At 36.6% G+C, this 21,726-nt stretch overlaps 2 protein-coding genes across 2 annotated transcripts; both read left to right on the top strand.

Annotated features, from left to right (window-relative positions):
- Positions 1 to 3,984: 3,984 nt before the first annotated feature.
- LOC120773056 (endocuticle structural glycoprotein SgAbd-3) lies at positions 3,985 to 7,117 on the top strand. The gene is made up of 2 exons (XM_040101990.1): positions 3,985 to 4,097; positions 6,844 to 7,117. The coding sequence occupies exons 1-2, from the start codon at positions 3,985 to 3,987 to the stop codon at positions 7,115 to 7,117; spliced, it is 387 nt and encodes a 128-aa protein (XP_039957924.1).
- An 11,056-nt stretch (positions 7,118 to 18,173) lies between these two features.
- LOC120772170 (endocuticle structural glycoprotein SgAbd-2) lies at positions 18,174 to 21,273 on the top strand. Its single transcript, XM_040100610.1, has 2 exons — positions 18,174 to 18,486; positions 20,816 to 21,273. The coding sequence occupies exons 1-2, from the start codon at positions 18,317 to 18,319 to the stop codon at positions 21,051 to 21,053; spliced, it is 408 nt and encodes a 135-aa protein (XP_039956544.1). The 5' UTR covers positions 18,174 to 18,316; the 3' UTR covers positions 21,054 to 21,273.
- The last annotated feature ends 453 nt before the right edge of the window (positions 21,274 to 21,726 follow it).

The following is a 21,726-nucleotide window of genomic DNA, read 5'->3' as shown; positions in this document are numbered from 1 at the left end:
AACCATATTGATGATATATTTCAAACAATAGCCAAAATTAATCAAAGTAGACGGACTTCCCACGGTTGCCATGGAAGGAAAAGCAGTTTGATATATATTCCAGTTTATACCTTACCTGTAAATTTCATAGAAATAAAACGAAACCTTGCGTATTCTAATAAAGGAGTTCTAAACACATTCTAACCAAAATATATCCAACAAGTTTCGCCAAAAATCAAATTATATGCACACTTAAGACGCATTCACTTTCAATTAAACCAAAAATTTACTTTTCGATTTATTAAAAATTGCACATCGCCTTATAAAGCCGTTAGTTAAATAAAGCGATTTACCGTAAATGTACCGTGAAGTTAACTGTTTGTCTCATAATTATTCCAAAATAACGATTATCAGCAGGTCGTTATTTGAAATCCGCCAACTACAACAACAACTGGCCAAACCACTGGCTAATATTCGTAAGGAAATATGTTAATATAGGAATATTATATACAGATTTGAATCTAGTTTATATGCAAATTGCCGAAATTTGTTTCACTGACAAATAAACAACAAATGAAGTGACAAAATCATTTACACTATAACCGCTTTTAGTTATGGTCTATCACTTTATGATTTATAATCCAAGTAATAAGAATACAAATAACAACAAAGCCAAAATGATTGTGAAGCTTAAACCCTAACTGGTAGTGCTTTATACAAAAGTGGTTGAGCACGCACACACGCAAACACATAAATCTTGCTGCCAATAATTTTCGAGAATTCTGATTAGCAAAGGTGTCGCTGTAATTTGTTGCTGGCGCTTCCACTGAAACCTTCTATTTTGATGCATTGCTGGAATTCAAATTTCACCAAAAATAAATTCGCATTCTGATAACATTAAATTCCACTTATGCTAATTTTATTTAATTTATAGCTACCCTGTAGCAAATTTTAAGCCTTATTTGAGTTTGCTCTCTTTCAAAAAATACACTTCTTCTTCTTCTTTATTGGTTTAGACACCGCTTACGCGGTTATAATCGAGTTTACAACAGTGCACCAGTCGTTTCTTCTTTTCGCGCCATTTCCAGATTGCAATTGCAGCCAGGTCCTTCTTTATCAGATATTTCCAACGGAGTGCTTCCCCCCGCGGGTACTGCGTCGAATACTCTTAAAGCTGGAGTATTTTCATCCAATCGGACGACATGACCTAGCCAGCGTAATTCGCTGAACTATGTCAATGTCGTCGTATATCTCGTACAGCTCATCGTTCCATCGAATGCAATATTCGCCGTGGCAAACGCACAAAGGTCCATAAATCTTTAGCAGAACTTTTCTTTCGAAAACTCGTAACGTCGACTTATTCGATGTTGCCATCGTCCATAACTCAGCACCATATAGCAGGACAGGAATAAAGAGTGGCTTATAGAGTTTAGTTTTTATTCGTCGAGAGAGGACTTTACTTCTCAATTGCCTACTCAGTTCGAAGTAACACCTGTAAGCAAAATTTATTCTGCGTTGGATTTCGAGGCTGACAATAATGTGCTGTCAATACTGGTTCCAATATAAACGAAGTCGAGGTTATGACGGTCAACAGTGACGTTATAGACAGAAAGCAACTTTGAAAGCGACGAAGAGGTGGTGCGTGTCGATTATTTTTTCAGTTATTGTTTTTCCAGGTCTAAAGCCACACTGATAAGGTCCAATCAGTTTGTTGATGGTGGGCTTTAATCTTTCACACAATATTGGGTAGAGCATACTTTAATTCTAATCTACGGACATGCTTTCATCCGACCATTTTCTACACCGAAGCTGAGCAGTTCTTCGCCGCCTGAACTTTTTCATGATCGGACAATGGAAATTCCGGTTCATCGTCATCGGTTTGGGAATCGGGTTCAAGTGTTATGCTTTCACTGCCATTCAGAAGGCTGGAGAAGTATTCCCTCCATAGATAACCTCTGGGGGTGTTACAAGAGTATGCTCCGGATTTAAAACCTTCTATTAGTCGCCGCATCTTTTCATAGAATTTTCGTGCATTTCCCTTGTCAGCCAACTTGTCAAGTTTTTCGTACTCATGCATTTCGGTCTCTCTCTTTCATTGTCTGCAAATGCGACCTCGTATTGAGGTCGATTGTAACGTTGTGAGGTAGGGAGTATGTTTTCTTTCCACTGCGACACGGCACTCCTCGTCGTACCAGCTGTTCTTTTCCCTATTCCGAAAAGCAATGGTTTCGTCTGCGGCTGTACGTAAAAAGCTTGAAATCCCGCCTTGCAGTTCCCTTATACCGAGTTGCTGACGACCGCTCTCAGAAAGAAGAGCAAGTCGAGTAGAAAATAGTTCGGCTGTCTGTTGTGATTCCAACTTCTCGACATCGAAACGTCTTTGTGTTTGTCGACATGTGTCGTTTGGTGCATAAAGGCGAGTGCGTATCATAGCTGCACTAAGATAGTGGTCCGAGTCGATGTTATGACCTCGGAGCATCTAAAACACTGGAGTCGTGTCTTCCGTCTATCACAACATGATCGATCTGGTTGGTGGCTTTCGTGGCTTAGACAGCCAGGTAGCCTGATGAATTTTCCTATGCTGGAATGTAATACGATAACCATGTTTCGGGTCACGGCGAAGTCGATCAGCCTCAACCAATTTGGCGATATTACATGATGGGGACTGAATTTACCGACCGAAAGATACCTTCTTTGACCACCCTGGCGTTAAAATCGCCAAGCACGATTTTGACATCGCGGCGGATCAGGGATATGTTGAAGAGCTTAGCTTTAATGCTGGTTGTGGCTAGACGTTCATCCACCGGGGTGAATTCCATGACTCATCGACGGAATGCTACACCGAATTCGCACTGGATATTCCAGGTGCGTGCCATTAAATCGTAATCTTTAATGCATTTGTCATGATGGTCATCAAAGCCTCGTCCGAGGCTGTTGTTTCCTTTTCATTGGAGTCGTTTTTGACGTGGAGGTCCCAAACCCAGCGCAAAAGTGAATGGCACTCAGAGAACTTTCTTTTCCAGACGGAAATATAATCTCTATATCTCCTACTAGAGCATAACGCATCAATCAATTTCTGCTACAGATCTCGTGTTAGCATTACACCTCTAAATCCGTTGAGCAAGCCGTCGGATCCTTTAAAGACTTTGCAATCTTGATGTTTTCATCCATATTGGAATCCTTTTCGAGGTGAGGTATTAGATTTGCGTGATAGCCATAAGCACAAAACGGGAGCGTAGCAGTAGTAGGCTTCCTCGAAGTCTGTACACGATACGTACCGATTCAGGTGCATGTTGAATAGTGCCAGACCGCTTTATCGTTAGAAGGACCATGGCTACTAAGGATTCAAATTCAGTTGGTTATATGCAGCTATCCTTATATCTAAAGGTCCACCACTATTTGCAAAAAAAAACATTAAATTCTTAGTTTCCTCAAAATGAGAATGACTCATTATCAAAATTCACCACCTGAAATATTTCCTGCAAGGTATGCTGCGCGGTTCACATTCATAATCCGACATTTGCATATGTGTAAGCATGAAATTCTTGCAGTCAAAAACAAGTTCAATATTATTTATTATAAATATACGACTTTATTTAATACCACTAAAAACATTGTTTTTATTTTCGTCGACATTGAATAGTCGCTGAATTTTAAGATTATCTTTGTTTTGGCTTTTTAAGCATTTGTTATTACTGTTTTCGAGTTGTTTTTGCTATTTTGTCATCAGGAATCTCGAAGTGATCTGTGCGGCGGCGACGGCGGCTGCTGCTGTCGGATGATGGCATTGACGCACGTATAAAAGTCTGTCATTAGTGCATGGAGCTTGTCATTTAGCGTGTCGCGTTTTTAGGTGAACTTCTCTGCTTAATCTCAATTTCAATAATTTTGTGCTGGTAGTTGGTATCTGTTTGTTGTTGGTATTTGTCGAATTACATTCAATTAAAAACCGTATCAGCTGTTCTTCTTATCGTTTGTGTGAATTTCTAGTCAAACAAAATCGAAATGAAGTTATTATTGGTCGTCTGTTTGTGCATTACCTCGACGCTGGCAAAGGAAGAAGTGCAATTGATCTCCAATGAAGCCATGGTGGAATATGATGGAAAATTCCACTACCAGTAAGCATTATGTAGAATGTGAAAGTTGAATAATGAGCGGGGTGAATATGTTGTGTATGTTGTAAAGCGGAATCATAAATCAATCACACAGTGTTGCATAAAACTGGCATATGGAAGGAATTGACATAAGGTTAAAAGCAATGAAGAACTATTGTATTTGGTACTGTGAGACTGAGCGTAGCGTGAGATTTCAATAATTACTTATGCTTTAAAATGAGCAGGGTTTTATAAGAAATGAAAAAATTAAAGCTTTTAAAAATTCATATTTCTACAAGCAAGCCATTATTCCAATAAGATATTGAATCAGATGTGTATTTTCGTGTTATATTGTTATTAAAAATTAACTATTGAAATGAAGTTCAAAAAACTAGTTGATCTTCTTTCTAATTTATTCCAACATAAATAATTTTAAATTAATTAAAATGATGCTGCTGATCGAAGATGTTTTGTACAGTCTTTTAAGTTTTGTAGTTACTAAATCCGGATATATGCCGTTTTCGATTCGTAAGTTCTCTGCCCACTTACTTTGGGCACCACTCTCTTGTCAAAATACAGATACCAATGCAATTATCGATAGTATAATCACTTTTTCAAACGTATCAAATTTTGTTTTATCGATTTTGGACTCTCTAGTATGACTCAAGTGTTATTGAGTTTAAACACATAAAACTTGAAATAAAATTTAACTGTTTAAAGACAATGTCATAAATCAAACTCATTTCATTTTTGAAAACAAGAATGAATGAATATTTTGACTTAGAAATAATAATTTAGTTTCTAACTGAGTCTGTAACTATATTTTTGTAGTATTAAGGTTCCAGCTAGGTCTATAACTGTATTCTTGTGGATTTTTTTTTTCAGTTAAAGAAAGAATATTTCATCTGAAGCTAAGATATAACCAAGAATAAACAAGTTAAACTTCTGATATAAATCGTATTTAAATGAGGGCGTTCGGCATTGACCGGAACAAAGGGTAGTCAGAAGGGGCGATGTCTGAGTTTTGGTGAAACAAAACTTTCCAGGCGCTGTTTCCCAAATATTTTTTAAGGGGTCATAAAACCTGAGGCTGATCGCAAATTCGGGGGCGATTTCTTTTCTTTTAATGTGATGGTTTGTTGTCAGTTTCCTATTGAGGGTTTCACGAAGCTCAAAAAAAAGCAAGCCCTCCAAATCTGAACTGAATATCTAGGCGGCGTATATCTAGCTTTGCCGTTGATTTGGCTGGTTGGATAATTTGAAAATATGATTTTGGGGTTAGGTTTACTGTAATGGATATTTTCTTTTTCACAAAATCTTTTTTTTTTCATAGCGTTCAACACTATTTTTGACATGTGAAATCGTCATTCAACGCTTCTTGACTTCAATTCATATGGCACCCAATTTCTTTGATTTTTAATCTATACAGCAGGTTTTACACGTTTTGAAATAGTTGCTTGTATGATTCGGAAATATTTTGTAAGCTTTTATTTTGTTTAGCAACAATCTGCATAGATTATTGTTTCCAGTTTCTCAATTTCCTACTTCTTTGGCCGCCCAGAACGTTTTTCATCTTCCAAGCTAAACTCACCACTTTCAAAACGTGCAAATCACTGTTGACACGTTCAAGTTGTCCACCATAAACTTCCATCAAAATACGAATTTTTAAGTTGTGGTTGAGGTTTTCTTCATATTAAAGTATTGCAAAAGGACCAAACAATACCAAAATACTTTTTCAGGCTCAAGACTCGTCCTATATGAGTAAAAAAAGCTTTTGTTGTCTGCTTGTTTATGAGATATATGGAAAGTACTCACATAGCTTGGGAACGCATGTTTCGAATATTGTAACCGCATACCGTAGGAATATAGTCATAGACCCAAGCTTTGACAACTTATTTTCCTCATTTTTCATTATTAGTGAATTCAAGTTAATAATACGATTATAAGACGAGACATCTAAGAGCCATAATGTATTAATTTAATTCGTATTATGAACAATAAGGATTCTTCAGCATATTTATTAACTATTAGAATTTAGGACTTTTAAGAGTCTGCATAATTTCATAGCTTTCGCATAGCTGTGTCCATAGTCACGTAGAGACTCAAACACCATAAATAGTATATTCCACTGCATCTTCCATATAATTCTCATTTTTAGCACTCATTTCTTGTTTTTCGTGTAATAAATAGTTCCACTTTTTTAGTAGATTATAGACGCAAACTTCGAGTCACGTAGAGCTATTATTTATTGCTGATGAAGAAAAGGCAATATCTTAAAACAATGGTTTCAAAAATTGAATTCATTCTTAGAATATATTAACTGGACACTGAACTATAAAATATTCGCAAGGTTTCTATTTAATTTTTTTTATGTATAAAAATACATTTAAATTATGAACACCAGTAGCGCAACGCAGCATTTCTCCCATAAACTACTTAAATACATATCTTCCCATCAAATCAAGCGCAAGCTCCATAAAAAATTAGATCACATTCCACGTACGAACGAACATCGCGCATTTTTTATCTCTCCAGCTCAGAGTGTTGACAAATTGAAATGCGCACAAACGCCTCAGATAACCACTTGTTTCGGCCATTGTTAACAAGAACATTTCGCGCAACACACATCTCATAAATTGCATACGAAATGAAAGCTTTTTTTTTTGTTGAGTCCGTCTGTGATTTGTTTTTGACCAGTTCAGTTCAACTCTATTAATAAATGTTAAGAAATTTTAATTCATCTTTTGTTTCTCTACTCTGTTTCCCACAGTTACGAACTCGGCGATGGCTCGAAGGCCTCACAAGACGGCGTTTTGAAGAAGGTGGACGCAGAGCATGATGGCGAGTCGATCGAGGGCAAATTCGCTTTTGTCGCCGATGACGGCAAGGAGTACTTGGTGTCGTACATAGCTGATGAGAATGGCTACCAGCCGGTGGGCGCACACCTTCCAACACCACCACCAGTGCCCGAATCGGTGCTGAAGACTTTGAAGTACTTGGAAGAGCATCCCTATAACCCAGAAGCGGCGGCGAAAAAACACTAAACTAAGCAAGCTAGCAGGCTGATTACACGTGCGAGCGGAAACGAGCTGAAACTAGTTGAAATGAAGAGAACTGTGATCTTTGCGATGCAATGCGTTAAATAGAAGAAAAATATACTTTGGACTGATTTCTAAAAGCAATGTTAAAGGCAATTGTTTGTCTATTTCTATATGTTATGTGTAAAAATGTATAATAAAGTGCGCGATTACGAATTTCTGTAAGAAAATAATAATTTAAATATTTAAACTAAATGTGCGTGACTTATTTAACTCACAAATTAATGGACAACAACACTGGCGGTTGGGTGTACGCGAGCGCTGCGTTCAAAGTTTATTCACCCAAAACAAAATCAAAACATACCAAGCATAAGTACTGGTTCATACACACGCTCATGTCGCTTTGTCTATGTGTGTAGACGTGCATTCATAGCATATTTCTGTATTTCATATAAACTTATTTGTCTTCAGCCTTTACCATGTGGGCGTTTCTACAGCAAAGCGCACACAATTTTGGACTTGATTTTGCTTTCTCAGTTTTATTTTGTTTTATTTTTTTATTGCCCGACATCGCCTTTATTTGCTTTCTTTAACCGTTAACAGCGGAACAATAAAACTACAATAAACTTGCAAATCTTTTGTCAAAAAGTCAGCAATTTATTTCCATAATCATAACGTGACTGGAATAAAGTATAATCAAAGCAAAGCGTTAGGCTTGAGAGCATTAAATGTACTTAGCCACGTTCGATGACAGCTTACATAATGCGCCAAATGCTAAACACCTCAAGTGGAACACACACACCTGCATTTACATCTATAAAGTTCAGCCAAAATATGTACCTGATGGGCGCTTAATGGTTGGAGAAATTCCATAATTTGAGGTTTTGGAATAAATTCTATGTACAATAAATTTTAAAAATCTTCTTTCATTTGCTTGTTAATTTTCTTTGAAAAAACATAAATCTCGGAAGACACAATGCGACACACCTCAAACAGACCATTATTTCTTATTTGTTCTTTTTCTATTGTATTGTTCTCAATCTGCTTAAACTGGGCTCTCCCGACCTAGTAATACGTCATTCATCTTATGGTTAATGTGCTCCTTTTTGCTCTCATTTATTTTTAAGTACATACATTACACAAATCAAAAAACATAAAAGAATATAATAGATATATATATTAGATATAATATCAATTTTATTTTGAAAAAATAAGGATACATTCAAGGAAACAGAGAAAAAAATGTAGAAATCAATAAAATTCCTTTTGAAAATCTCCTTTTAAAGGCAAGCATTATGGCCCCCGGAAAATTTTGGACTATGTACACAAAACTTTTCCAAGCTTAGATTTCCGGAACAGTCATAACATTGATAAAATCTGTAAATTAGGACAATTAGATATTTCTCCTTTCAAATTTTTTATACTGAGCCTGGGAAATTTTCTACAATTGTAATTAAATATTAACCCTCCTCATCCACTGCTTTGAAAATTGCTTCATCATTCCTAACTTCATCTCGTCTTGGACTAATGAGTTCATTTTGAGAAAATAAATTTGGCGTAAATACTTACTTCCTCTGGTAGAATTTAACGATTTTTAGAGATTTATCGACATCATTAGCGAAAGCTTGAGTTTGAGTAAAGCAGATCATTTTGTAAACTGAAAGTGTAAACGTTCAAGATAATTGTTTGCATTTTTTCAGTACGAAGTCTGATGATGGAAAATTAATTTGTTTTACTAACAAGCCGATAATTGATAAAATAGACGATAATCATAAAAACAAGAGCACATTCAATAATTTCAACAATAACTTCGTAATATTAAGACTTGAAAATGTCAAAACCTGCGGAGATATTCAGGACTTCAAGAAAATTTATTAATATTTTTGTAGAGTTGTGTCATAACAAAATTTTCGTACTATAAAAGTACACAACAGTATTTCTCTTCTTCTTCTTTACTGGCTATTCCGCTAGCTAAACACAAACGATTTCGATAACGAAGTAACTCAATGCTATATATAATGAGGTTTCTTGACCAGCTTTGAGCAAATTTTGAGCGGAGTCAAGGCTAGTATTGATGCTCTATTATCGGAATTTATGCGCAACACTTTGATATAAGCTCTAATTCTGCTAGAAACATACTGCAGTAATACTCCAACCGTAAAACAGACCACTGTGCTGTCGCCAGTGCCTTCGCTCCACCTTCCTCGTAGACATACGCACAGAGAAAAAGCAACAGGAATAGTTTTCGTGACGCATTGGTTCCGTTTATCAGCGATGAATTATTTTCGCAAAAGATGACTTCAATAATTTCTACCTCGCATCATCTAGGCATTGCACAAAAACTTTTTGGAATCAATAAGACAAGGCTGGATACAAAAAGAAGCTAGATGTACGAGGCCATACGAGTTAACGCAAAAACCAAATCTTGGTCTGAAATTCATTAATCAGCAAACAAATTCGAAGAATAGTTATGGTGAAAACTGGGACTCTTACGAGGGCTATAGGCGGAAACAGCCGTGGACAAACCGCGGTGAGCCCGCACAAGATGTCTCAAGGCCAGTATTCATGATCAGGAAGGTTTTACTACGTGTTGGATGGAATTAGCAGAGAATCTTCTACTATAAGCTGTTCTCAAATATCCAAACTCTTAATAAACTCTTAATACAGTCCTATACTATCAACAAGTGAACCGTATTAAGGAATTCCCAGAAAGCAGGATTAGAGAAGTTGTGTCCCATCGACACCGCCAGGCCATTTGGTTGGTTTGGAGATTCTTATGTATTCATCTATTGGTACGGACCTGACAAAACGTGATTACCACTTATTGTTAATAGCTAGAGAAAAATTCGCTTGCTTGGGGAAATCAACTGACCCTGATTGTTACCAATAGAGACGGGGGTATCTCTGAGAGTGGCATTATTAAACTCCCTCCGAAATGGCAGAATCGAACGAAACGGTGAGTATTTGAGCTGAATTCGACCATTTGGACTTTTTTTCGAGAATTAGCCGGTTATTGTATAATTGTAATAATAACCGAAATATCAAATATATCACAGCTTGCAGAAGCAGCAGGCTTATGATCTACAAGTTTTTAAACCGAAAAGTTAACAAAATAATTGTGTACTTGGAAAACATGGTGAGGATAAGTGGTCACCCCGAAAAATGAACAAATACTAGTGAGTACATTGGGACAAAAATGCACTCAGAAACTCTAACTAAATTCCCCGAGTAAATGATATGATATATTGTTTTTTCGATATTCGTGGTTTGGTACATAATGAGTTTGTTCCGGAAAGACAGACGGTCAGTAAGCAGTTCTATTTGGATGTAGTGAGGCGTTTGAGTGAGAACATCCGTTGAGAACGACCGGAATTGTGAAAGAGCAATTCATGGATTTTACAAGATGATTTAAAGCCAAAAACACAGTGAATATCATCGATCAACCTTCGCCTTCGTCAGATTTTGTTCCGTGTTTTCTTGTTCTCCAAACTGAAATTGCCGCTCTGTAGAAGCCGTTTTCAGTCGATCAATGAGATAAAACAAAATTTGATGAAGGAGCTGAAGGACATCCCAAAAAGTGCTTATGAAAAGTGTTTCGAGGACTGGAAAAATCGTTGTCATGAGTGTACTACATCTGGTGGGGATTACTTAAAATACGACAAAATAAACATTGATGAGTAATTAAATATTTTGCGTTTTATTTATAATTTCCGGATACTTGTTTTATCATAATGTACAAGTACATCTGAGATGAAATGTTTCTGGATTTGAAATGATTTGTATATGACAGAAACTGCGGAGAAAAAATACCGTTTTCTAAATTTTCATTTTTTATTTACTCGTATTTGTAATATATGTATACATATGTATGTATGTATGCATATGTATGTATGTATACATATGTATGTATACATATGTATGTATTTATACATATGTATGTATGTATATACATATTTTTTTAGTGGCGCTCTAGGTCATTAATATTAGCAATAATTTGAATTTGAAAATGTTAACGCAAAATCAATTATGAACTACCAGCAGTCGATTGCAGCGAAACACTACTTTGTATGCTTAATTTTTGCATCAAATACTGTATGTAAATATATATGTATACATGTACGAAAAATTCAAACGTTGACGACTAGGACCCATTAGTTTCACATATACACGTATGTATGTATTAGCCAAGTTAAGTCACTTATTACCATAATTTTTAGTTTACCGCTCTACTCACTTAAAGTGTAGTAACAACAACAAATATTGTTGCATCGTTTTAGTCGAATCTAAGTGCTAATTTTTGTAAAAAAACGCACAAAAACAAAAACTATATGCTAATCAATTTATTGCTCTCGAGCATGTAGCAGACAATTAGACGAGAGCTTGGTCAGTTGGTGAGCGAGTCGACGAATTCGTGCCACTCTATTTAATCTACAATATTTACTACCGCGGTATGCAGTAAATATGCACGCATGTGTGTAAGTGCAATAACTGTGATGTTTATATTTATTTTTAGCGCATCTGCTTCAGTTTCGAAACGATTCTTTAGTACGTCAAATCTGCCGCAGTCGTTTGTGAACCTTCTCTGGTTTATAGCAGTTATATACTTAATTACATGAGAACATAAGTACATACATATGTATGTATACCTTTATATGGAATTTTGGAGAGGTTGAAAGCGAAAGTGATTTACATATCCAATTAGTATAGAATTTATAATTATTTCGCCTAACAAACCCTTCTTCTTGATTGCGCGTCTAGTGTTAACGTTCGAGGATGGGAATAAATGGTTTGCGTCAGATATTTTGAAGTAAATTGCTAATTGACGACATTGAAAAATTATTTTGCATTATTTTGCAGTATTTGCAGTATGTACAAATGTAACTGTAAAGAATTTTTGTCAAGATTAATATTTTGTATCTGCGTTGTATTCTAAAATTACAGAGGCAGACAACGTAGAAACGTAAATTAATGGTGATACGTAGAGGAAGACAACAGCTTAACTACATATTTGAGACTGAAACAGCAATAGAAACAGTCAAACCGCTGGCCTGGAGCCTCCTAATACACTCAACTACTTAAAAAATTATAAATGACAATATATACTAGTGAGTATGCTGGTGAGATGGACCGGCATAACGGACTTCATATAGCAGACAGAGTTGTAATTTTTAAATCAAAATTTTAAATATTTTAATATCGCCTTTACATCAAACTTTCATTATTTTTAAAATATTATTCATCAATAGAGATACGTTGTTCTGTCGTGCAACGCTCCATTTTTACTAAGCCTAAACTATCAGTTTTTGATTTGTAGTTTTTTTAGGGTTAGCAACACTTACCTACATAAATGACGGAAAATTTAAATATTGTAGCACTTTGGACCACCCAAGCAAGCTGTTCTTCTTCTTCTTAATTGGTGTAGACACCGCTTACGCGATTATAGCCGAGTTAACAACAGCGCGCCAGTCGTTTCTTCTTTTCGCTACGTGGCGCCTATTGGATATTCCAAGCGAAGCCAGGTCCTTCGCCGCTTGGTCCTTCCCACGGAGTGGAGGTCTTCCTCTTCCTCTGCCTCCCCCGGCGGGTATTGCGTCGAATACTTTCAGAGCTGGAGTGTTTTCATCCATCCGGACAACATGACCTAGCCATCGTAGCCGCTGTCTTTTAATTCGCTGAACTATGTCAATGTCGTCGTATATCTCGTACAGCTCATCGTTCCATCGAATGCGATATTCGCCGTGGCCAACGCGCAAAGCACCATAAATCTTTCGCAGAACTTTTCTCTCGAAAACTCGCAACGTCGACTCATCAGTTGTTGACATCGTCCATGCTTCTGCGCCATATAGCAAGACGGGAATTATGAGTGACTTATAGAGTTTAGCTTTTGTTCGTCGAGAGAGGACTTTACTTTTCAATTGCCTACTCAGTCCGAAGTAGCACCTGTTGGCCAGAGCAATCCTGCGTTGGATTTCCAGGCTGACATTGTTGGTGGTGTTTACGCTGGTTCCTAGATAGACGAAATTATCTATAACTTAAAATTTATGACTGTCAACAGTGACGTGAGAGCCAAGTCGCGAGTGCGACGACTGTTTGTTTGATGACAGGAGATATTTCGTTTTGCCCTCGTTCACTGCCAGACCCATTTTCTGTGCCTCCTTGTGCAGCCTGGAGAAAGCAGAACTAACGGCGCGGGTGTTGAGGCCGATGATATCAACATCATCGGCATACGCCAACAGCTGTACACTCTTATAGAAGATGGTACCTTCTCTATTTAGTTCTGCAGCTCGAACTATTTTCTCCAGAAGCGGGTTGAAGAAGTCGCACGATAGGGAGTCGCCTTGTCTGAAACCTCGTTTGGTATCGAACGGCTCGGAGAGGTCCTTCCCGATCCTGACGGAGCTTTTGGTGTTACTCAACGTCAGTTTACACAGCCATATTAGTTTTGCGGGGATACCAAATTCAGACATCGCGGCATAAAGGCAGCTCCTTTTTATTGCTGTCGAAAGCAGCTTTGAAATCGACGAAGAGGTGGTGTGTGTCGATTCTTCTTTCACGGGTCTTATCCAAGATTTGGCGCATGGTGAATATCTGGTCGGTTGTTGATTTTCCAGGTCTGAAGCCACACTGATAAGGTCCAATCAGTTTGTTGACGGTGGGCTTTAATCTTTCACACAATACGCTCGATAGAACCTTATATGCGATGTTGAGGAGGCTAATCCCACGGTAGTTGGCGCAGATTGTGGGGTCTCCTTTTTCATGGAGTGGGCATAGCACACTTAAATCCCAATCGTTGGGCATGCTTTCGTCCGACCATATTTTACAAAGAAGCTCCTTATCAGTTCTTCGCCGCCGTGTTTGAATAGCTCGGCCGGCAATCCATCGGCCCCCGCCGCTTTGTTGTTCTTCAGGCGGGTAATTGCTATTCGAACTTCTTCATGGTCGGGCAATGGAACGTCTGCTCCATCGTCATCGATTGGGGAATCGGGTTCGCCTTCTCCTGGGGATGTGCATTCACTGCCATTCGGCAGGCTGGAGAAGTGTTCCCTCCATAATTTAAGTATGCTCTGGGCATCGGTCACTAGATCACCTTTGGGGGTTCTGCAAGAGTATGCTCCGGTCTTGAAACCTTCTGTAAGCCGCCGCATTTTTTCGTAGAATTTTCGAGCATTACCCCTGTCGGCCAGCTTATCAAGCTCTTCATACTCACGCATTTCGGCCTCTTTCTTCTTCTGTCTACAAATGCGTCTCGCTTCCCTCTTCAACTCTCGGTATCTATCCCATCCCGCACGTGTAGTGGTCGATCGTAACGTTGCGAGGTAGGTAGCCTGTTTTCTCTCCGCTGCGACACGGCACTCCTCGTCATACCAGCTGTTCTTTTGCACTTTCCGAAAACCAATGGTTTCGGTTGCAGCTGTACGTAAGGAGTTTGAAATGCCGTCCCACAGTTCCCTTATACCGAGTTGTTGACGAGTGCTCTCAGAGAGCAGAAGTGCAAGCCGAGTAGAAAATCGTTCGGCTGTCTGTTGTGATTGCAGCTTCTCGACGTCGAACCTTCCTTGTGTTTGTTGGCATGCGTTTTTTGCTGCACAGAGGTGGGTGCGAATCTTGGCTGCAAGATAGTGGTCCGAGTCGATGTTAGGACCTCGGGCTGTTACTCCAGTAGAAATTGAGATATATTGATAAAACTTGGAATGCAAGTTCCTTAGTACAAAAAAAAGTTATTAGTTTGTAGATGGTCATAATCGGACCACTGCCACGCCCAGAATTCGCCATTAACCGAAAATCTATAAAGTGCCATAACTAAGCACTTAATTAAGATATAAAACACAAATTTAGCACAGGGGATCGCAGTAGCAAAAGGCACTTGTAAGCAAACAATTTTGAAAAAGGGGTCGTGGCACTGCCCTACAATCAGCTTAATGGCTTAACGGTTAAAATGTGATTTTTGCACCAATAATTCCTTTAAAGTATTCCAGCTTATGATCAAAACTCGGTCAAATCCAATCTTAGCTGTTCATTCCCCTAGGTAACGAATATGTGGACCCCATTTTCTACAAGGTGCGTTCCAAAGTAAACAGGACTTAAAAAAAAAACAAACAAATGGGTTTTTCTGCAATATCAATTTATTTTATTCAAAATAGTCTCCTTCTGCTTCAGTATAGCTTTTTGCACAGTCCAAAAGCATGTCGAACGAGTGTTTTAGCTCGTTGGCCGGTATGGCCGCCGGTGCAAGCATTTTGAATATCCTCTACGTCTGCATAACGCTTTCCTTTCATGGGCAAATGCATGGAAGAAGTCGCATGGTACCATATCAGGTGAATACGGGGAGTGTTTAATGGTTAAAATGTGATTTTTGGTCAAATAATCGGTCACAAGCGTCGATCGAATGTTGGATTCTGAGCAATTTTTGGTCGTCAGTCAATTTGTGCGGAACAAACTGTGCACACACCTTTCGTAAGCCCAAATGTTCGGTCAAAATGCAATAAATCGATGTTTTGGAGATGTTCAATTCCATTTCCATGAATTTCAATGATAATTTCGACTGATGAATTCACGCACAGTTTCGATGGAATTTCCGAGGATCACGGATTTTGATTGGCCCACATGTTGATCGTCATTTATGGTTGAAACGTAAAAATCACCCGTGCACTCTGCTACGGGATAGGCAATCATCGCCATAAACTTGTTTAATCAATTGAAATGTTTCGGTAAAAGTTTTACCAATTTTAAAACAAAATTTAATGTTGGCTCTTTGTTCGAAGCTCATTTTCGCACCTACATATAACACAAACATACTGATACTTAAAATGCAATAACTTCACTTCCAATTGATGAAATGTCATGGAATTCTCACTGGACAATCGATGATGATAGCAGATTGTAACGCATCAGTCAACATATAGATGGCACCACCAAGGGACGCTAGATTCAAAAGGTCCTGTTTACTTTGGAACTCACCTTGTATAGTAGTTGTTGATCGAAAATGTTGGTCAATGTATGGGATATACTTCTACGATTGAAATTCAGAGAGAACCCTCTTTTGACAATAGTAACTCAGTGTATCCAAAATGGGGTTTAATGAACCCCGGTTTTTTTTTCAAAACAACGCTACAAAAGAAGATCGATAGAGACAGCAAACAACGCCATATTTTTTCCCACTCTTTTGTTATTTCTCTTCAGTAAGGTTTGCCATTTCATTATGGATCGTATATCTATCCAACAGCGAGGCAAAAATATTTAAATTTACTACCGGCCGCAACTTTAAAAGCGCTATGTCCAATTTATCATCGTCATATTCAGGACGGTCAGATCAACAATTGAGCGTCTAGTGGAAAATCCACAGGCACAGTACAAAATGATCCCGGGCTGGTGAGATAAATAAGTGCCCGTAGTGTCGAGAATATTGCTGGCGCTGGCGCCTCTCACACATCGTTCTCCAGCGTTGGACATAACTGTGACGTCGTTTTGACGAATTTTGCGAAAAAATCTTGACCTACATCCTTACAAAATCAAATTGTCACAGGAGCTGAAGCCGCTTGACCACCAGATTTTCATCGAAAAATCATCTTCATCGATGAGGCTTATTTCTGGCTTAATGGCTTCGTCAGTTAGCAAAATATGCGGTACTGGTCAGGCATTAATCCACATGTATCCCATGAGTCACCGTCGAAAAAATTGCGGTTTAGTGCGGTTTATGGGCCGGCGGCGTCATTGGGCCGTACTTCTTCCGTGATGATCAAGACCGGCACGTTACCGTGAATGGCCCAAATTGGATGATATGGACTTAGACAACATATTGGGTTCACAATCTGGACTTTTTATTTGTTTCTTGTTCTTTTTTACTGTTTTTATTATTTATATTATATTTTTTTGTACAATTCACAAAAGAAATGTATCTTATTGTCATGTGCGTATGAATTGAAAACATACATACACCTTCAAATGAAACAAATTTGAAATTGGCTTTTTGCAAACGTAATATGAATTTTACACTTATGACCCACATTCTGTAAGCGCCATACAATAGCGCCGATCATCTAATTTACGTAATTTAATCAAGCACTGTTATTTATCAACCCATGGGAAACACCTTGACGGCTTACATATTTCAACCAAAAACAGCAAATCATATGCTTGCTTCCGAACTGAAGCTGTTGCCATTCAGGCTGGCCGGCCTATTATCAAAAATTATTTAATGAATTGAACAACGGCTTTTTTGTAACCAACATTTATGCACGTAATGCCTTCTCGTAGGTCCAGCAGACGATGGACTTTATAATAACAATGCGTGTGCACGAAAAAAATCAAAAAAAAATCGAAAGAAAAGAAACATAATTTCAGCATTTCATCGGGTGCATGACGAACACAATTTCGACTAATCACAATTTGTACGCGCTTGATTGTTGTTGTAATTGAGCCTTTCCTTCCTTTATGCCTAGGGTTACTCATCATTTCTGGGTTTTCAACACATTCGCCGAAAAAGGAGCAGTTCACAGAAAACTGCGCGAACGAAATAAAGTTAATGAAAACAGAAATAAACTACATTATGTAAATTGTGCTTAGCTTTCGCACATGTTCGCGAGTACAGTACTATTTTGCCGCACAAACAAACAAGCAAATATAAAATTTATTTGCTGTTTGCGAATATTTACCTTTGCGGTTAGTGCCATTTACACACACACACATGCATACATACAAACTCGCATTTTAGATCTGCCTTTCGTGGTAGTGGTAGTCATCATATCTCTTATCTATCGCGCCCATCTTTCCCTTGTCTCGCCGGCACTCACGCACGCCGTCACCCATACTCACGCACCACTATATGCATATGTACTCATACGTATATACATATATACAGTACGCCGGTAATTGGAGTCCGCTTCGCTTTTTTCGCTATTTTTTTCTCATTATTCACCGCGATTCTTCGTTGTGTACTTCACATGCGTTATGGCGATTCTTCAAGAAACTTTTCGTATATAAAAAGGCGCTGCTGTTAAGTACCTGTCAGCCAGTTGTTAAATAGCATTTCCGACATTCAAGTGGATTACTACAAAATCGCTCACCGTCACACGGCACAAAAGGATATCAGAAACTCAGTTGTGAAAGTTAATTACTGAAAGTTAAATTCAAGCATTCAAGCAAACGAAACGAAGTGTGCTACGCAGAGCAATTTTTAATAAAGTAAAAATAAATTATATTTTAAAAATGTACAAGTTTGCCATTGTTTTGTTGTCGGCGGTTCTATTCGCTATTGTCTTGGCGCGTCCTGCTGAGGAGGAAGCTGCTGCCCGTGCGGCTGTCACCACAACAACCACACCGGCCACAATACTCAAACAAGTCGATGTCACCAATCCAGATGGCAGCTACAATAACAGGTGTGTATTGTGTCAATGTGTGTGTGTGTGTGTGATTTCTGAAATGGTTAGAAAATATTATTGGATAAAAATTAAGAGAACTCTTGAATGATCTTGAAAGTCTTTCTTTTAAGAACAATTGTATTTACAAGGACATAATTACTCATAAATATTTTCCACTGAAAATTGAGAACAGCGATCTTATCTCTCAAATTTATAATTTTATAAATTTTTGTGCTATAAAAAGGCTTAAATGTTAAATACCTTACAATCAAGTTTGAAATACCAATTGCTTTTCAAACATTGATTAATATAGTCAAAAATATAAACAGTGAAAATAAATTCGGAAATTGATAAATTACAAATAGATAAATATGTCAAAAGATGCAAATATTGTCTGGCGGTAAATTCTAACCAAAAAACTTCTAAACAAAGCATCTGCTTAATTATGGCTACTTTTAAAAATTCGTGAAATTAATACATTTCTTTAATTACTTACTGATTTCTCAGTATTTGTGCAGCTCATATGAAAAATTGCAGTAATTAATTTCGAAAATTCTGTTATTATAATCTATATAAAATTCTGTTATCATATTCGAACTTAAGAGAGTTAAAACCAGCTTAACATTCTATTTCGTTAGCGAATTTCATGATTATTTCATTAACAAGTATTTCAGTTTCAATATTATAAAACAAACGAAGTTGACTAAAGCGAAGTTAGTGTTTTGCAAAATTTGAAAATTTATTAATTTTCTATATCATAAAAAAAATTAGTGTTTTACATCATATGACATATGTATATTATAGCTTTCGGTGTCGGATATAACCATGTTATAGCCAAAACTCAAAATTTTTCCAATATGTGGGGTTTCTATTATATCGGTTTACCTTCACCTGCATTCTTATGAAAAGTTTAAGTTACGAATTTGCCGACTTAAGCTAGTGTTTCAAAATATTGTCCCACATATTTTCCCGAAAATATGAGCATTTTGAAAACATTCCGAAATATGAAAAAAAATCCTTAAATATATTGAGTTTTTTCAAAATATTTTAAATACATTTCTCACGAATTCTTCTAAAATTTGTTCGATAAAGATATAAAACTTCACTTTAATAAATTAATAATATGCAAAGCAATTAGAATTTTTATAATTTTGAGAAAGTTTTTTTTTTATTTTTTTCTAAAAAAAGGAACATTTCAGGTATATTCAAAAATCTTAAAAAAAAAAATGACCGATGATTTTTTCAGAATTTTTGAAATTTTTTCAGGAATTTTTCTATATTTTATTCAATTCAATTCAAAAAAATTAATTCTGAAATTTAGTCGAAAAATTAAAAAAATTGTTGTTGATGCTTTATTAGCTAGCAATAATACTGTTAGAGTTTCTATATTTTAGAGAGAGATTTCAATAAACATTAATATATTTTTTTAACAATAATTATATAAGGACAATAAATCCCCAATATTTATCATTTAGGTATGAAAAATTTAACAATTATTTTGTTTAAGATGTATTAGTTTTTTTATTGATTTATTGCCTTTATATAATAAATCTTCTATATGGTCATTACTTATAACGGTCTATAAAGAAAAGTCATTTAAAGCCAGTCATGCTTGGTGCTTTGAGGTGTGTGCTATCACTTTGTAGGACAGTGGTCCGATCCCAGTGCCGAGTGCTACATCAAGAAAGTATTTTTTCAAATCCTCATAGAGCCCTAACAGACAATGACAAACCTACAAATTTACTGCTGCAAAAAAAAAACTTGTTTCTCTCTCTCTCTCAAATCAGAACACATACTAGAGAAAACCACAAATAAGAGGAGAAGTTCAAACGATTGTCTAGTACTACTAGGTACTAAGAAGTATCCACTTTTCAAATTGCTTCAGAACACGAAAAGAGCTTCTTTCTTATAAAAAATATACATATATAAAATTAATATTGTGAGTGATAATTCCATCAGCTGAATGGTACAGCCAATAATCGTGTTCTCATAATAGTATTTTATGTTCAGCTACGGAATTTTCTAATAACTCGACTAATTTTAAAAGTAACCTCTCTCTTTGCTAACCTTTTAAACCTAGGCACCAGTATATCCAAAACCTTCCCTCCGTGTAGACAGTATTTTAGAAAACTTGCTTTCTTCAAAAACTATAAATTACAAGTAAAGAATGTAAACTAAAATGATGAACAATGAAATAAATTTTTTAAGGCCTGACGGTATTGAAAAATCAAACATAAATTACTGTTGTTAATCTTCGTATACAATTTATAGAAATATTACAAAGGAACATTGCTATCTGTAAAATTTATATATAAAATGCAAATTTTACTCTCTTTCCCGCTACTAGTTACGAGACCTCCAATGGCATCAAAGTCGAAAATGCTGGTTATTTGAAGAAAATTGTTGTACCAAAGCAGGAATCCACCGACGGTCAGGTAATTGAGGAACACGAGGAGTTGGTGTTGGTGCAGACCGGCTTGTACTCATACTCCGATCCCGAGGGCAACATCATCACACTGCGCTATGTAGCCGATGAGAACGGCTTCCAGCCACAGGGCGATCACTTGCCAGTGCCGCCAGCTTAAGCCCAGCAAATACTTTAAACCATAATTATTTGCTACAAAAAACTGAAAAATAATAACAACAAAACAGTAAGCAAATAAAGCACAAATAAAAGCGGAAGTAATGAAATAAGTTGTAAACAATAAGTATTACATTTAACTAAGTTAATTAGAAGCGAAAAGGTTAATAAACCATAAGTCAATAGTTGCATAACTTTAAGTAATTAAATAAAGAAACGATAATGCTGCCATTTAATGATAAATAAAATTATGTGAAAACGAAATAAAGTTTGACTTTAAAAATATGTATGCATGTGTTGTGATTTTTATTGTAAACAAAAGCATATGCTAGGGTGAAGCGAGCGTGCGGTTCGAACCATATACAGGGTGAGGTATGTGGTATGGTAAAAAATATTTTTAATTTTTTTATTATAAATTAATTAATTAAAAATAATTGTTACTAAAATTATTTACTAAAAATTAACTAATTAAAAATAATTAATTATAGTAAAATAGTTAATTAATTATTTATTGTTTTCCTATGCGGATATATACTAATTTTTAATTAGAACATTCTATTATTTCCTAATAAGAGAAATTTTTAGGTATTAAATAGAGAACCAGGCCTGGGTGTTCATTTATGGTAGAATATTGTATATAATACACAGTATATACATACATATGTATATAGTACATA

The sequence above is a fragment of the Bactrocera tryoni genome, chromosome 3, assembly GCF_016617805.1.
Source record: "Bactrocera tryoni isolate S06 chromosome 3, CSIRO_BtryS06_freeze2, whole genome shotgun sequence".
NCBI classification, from domain to species: domain Eukaryota; kingdom Metazoa; phylum Arthropoda; class Insecta; order Diptera; family Tephritidae; genus Bactrocera; species Bactrocera tryoni.
This window is presented reverse-complemented; position numbering and strand designations above follow the sequence as displayed.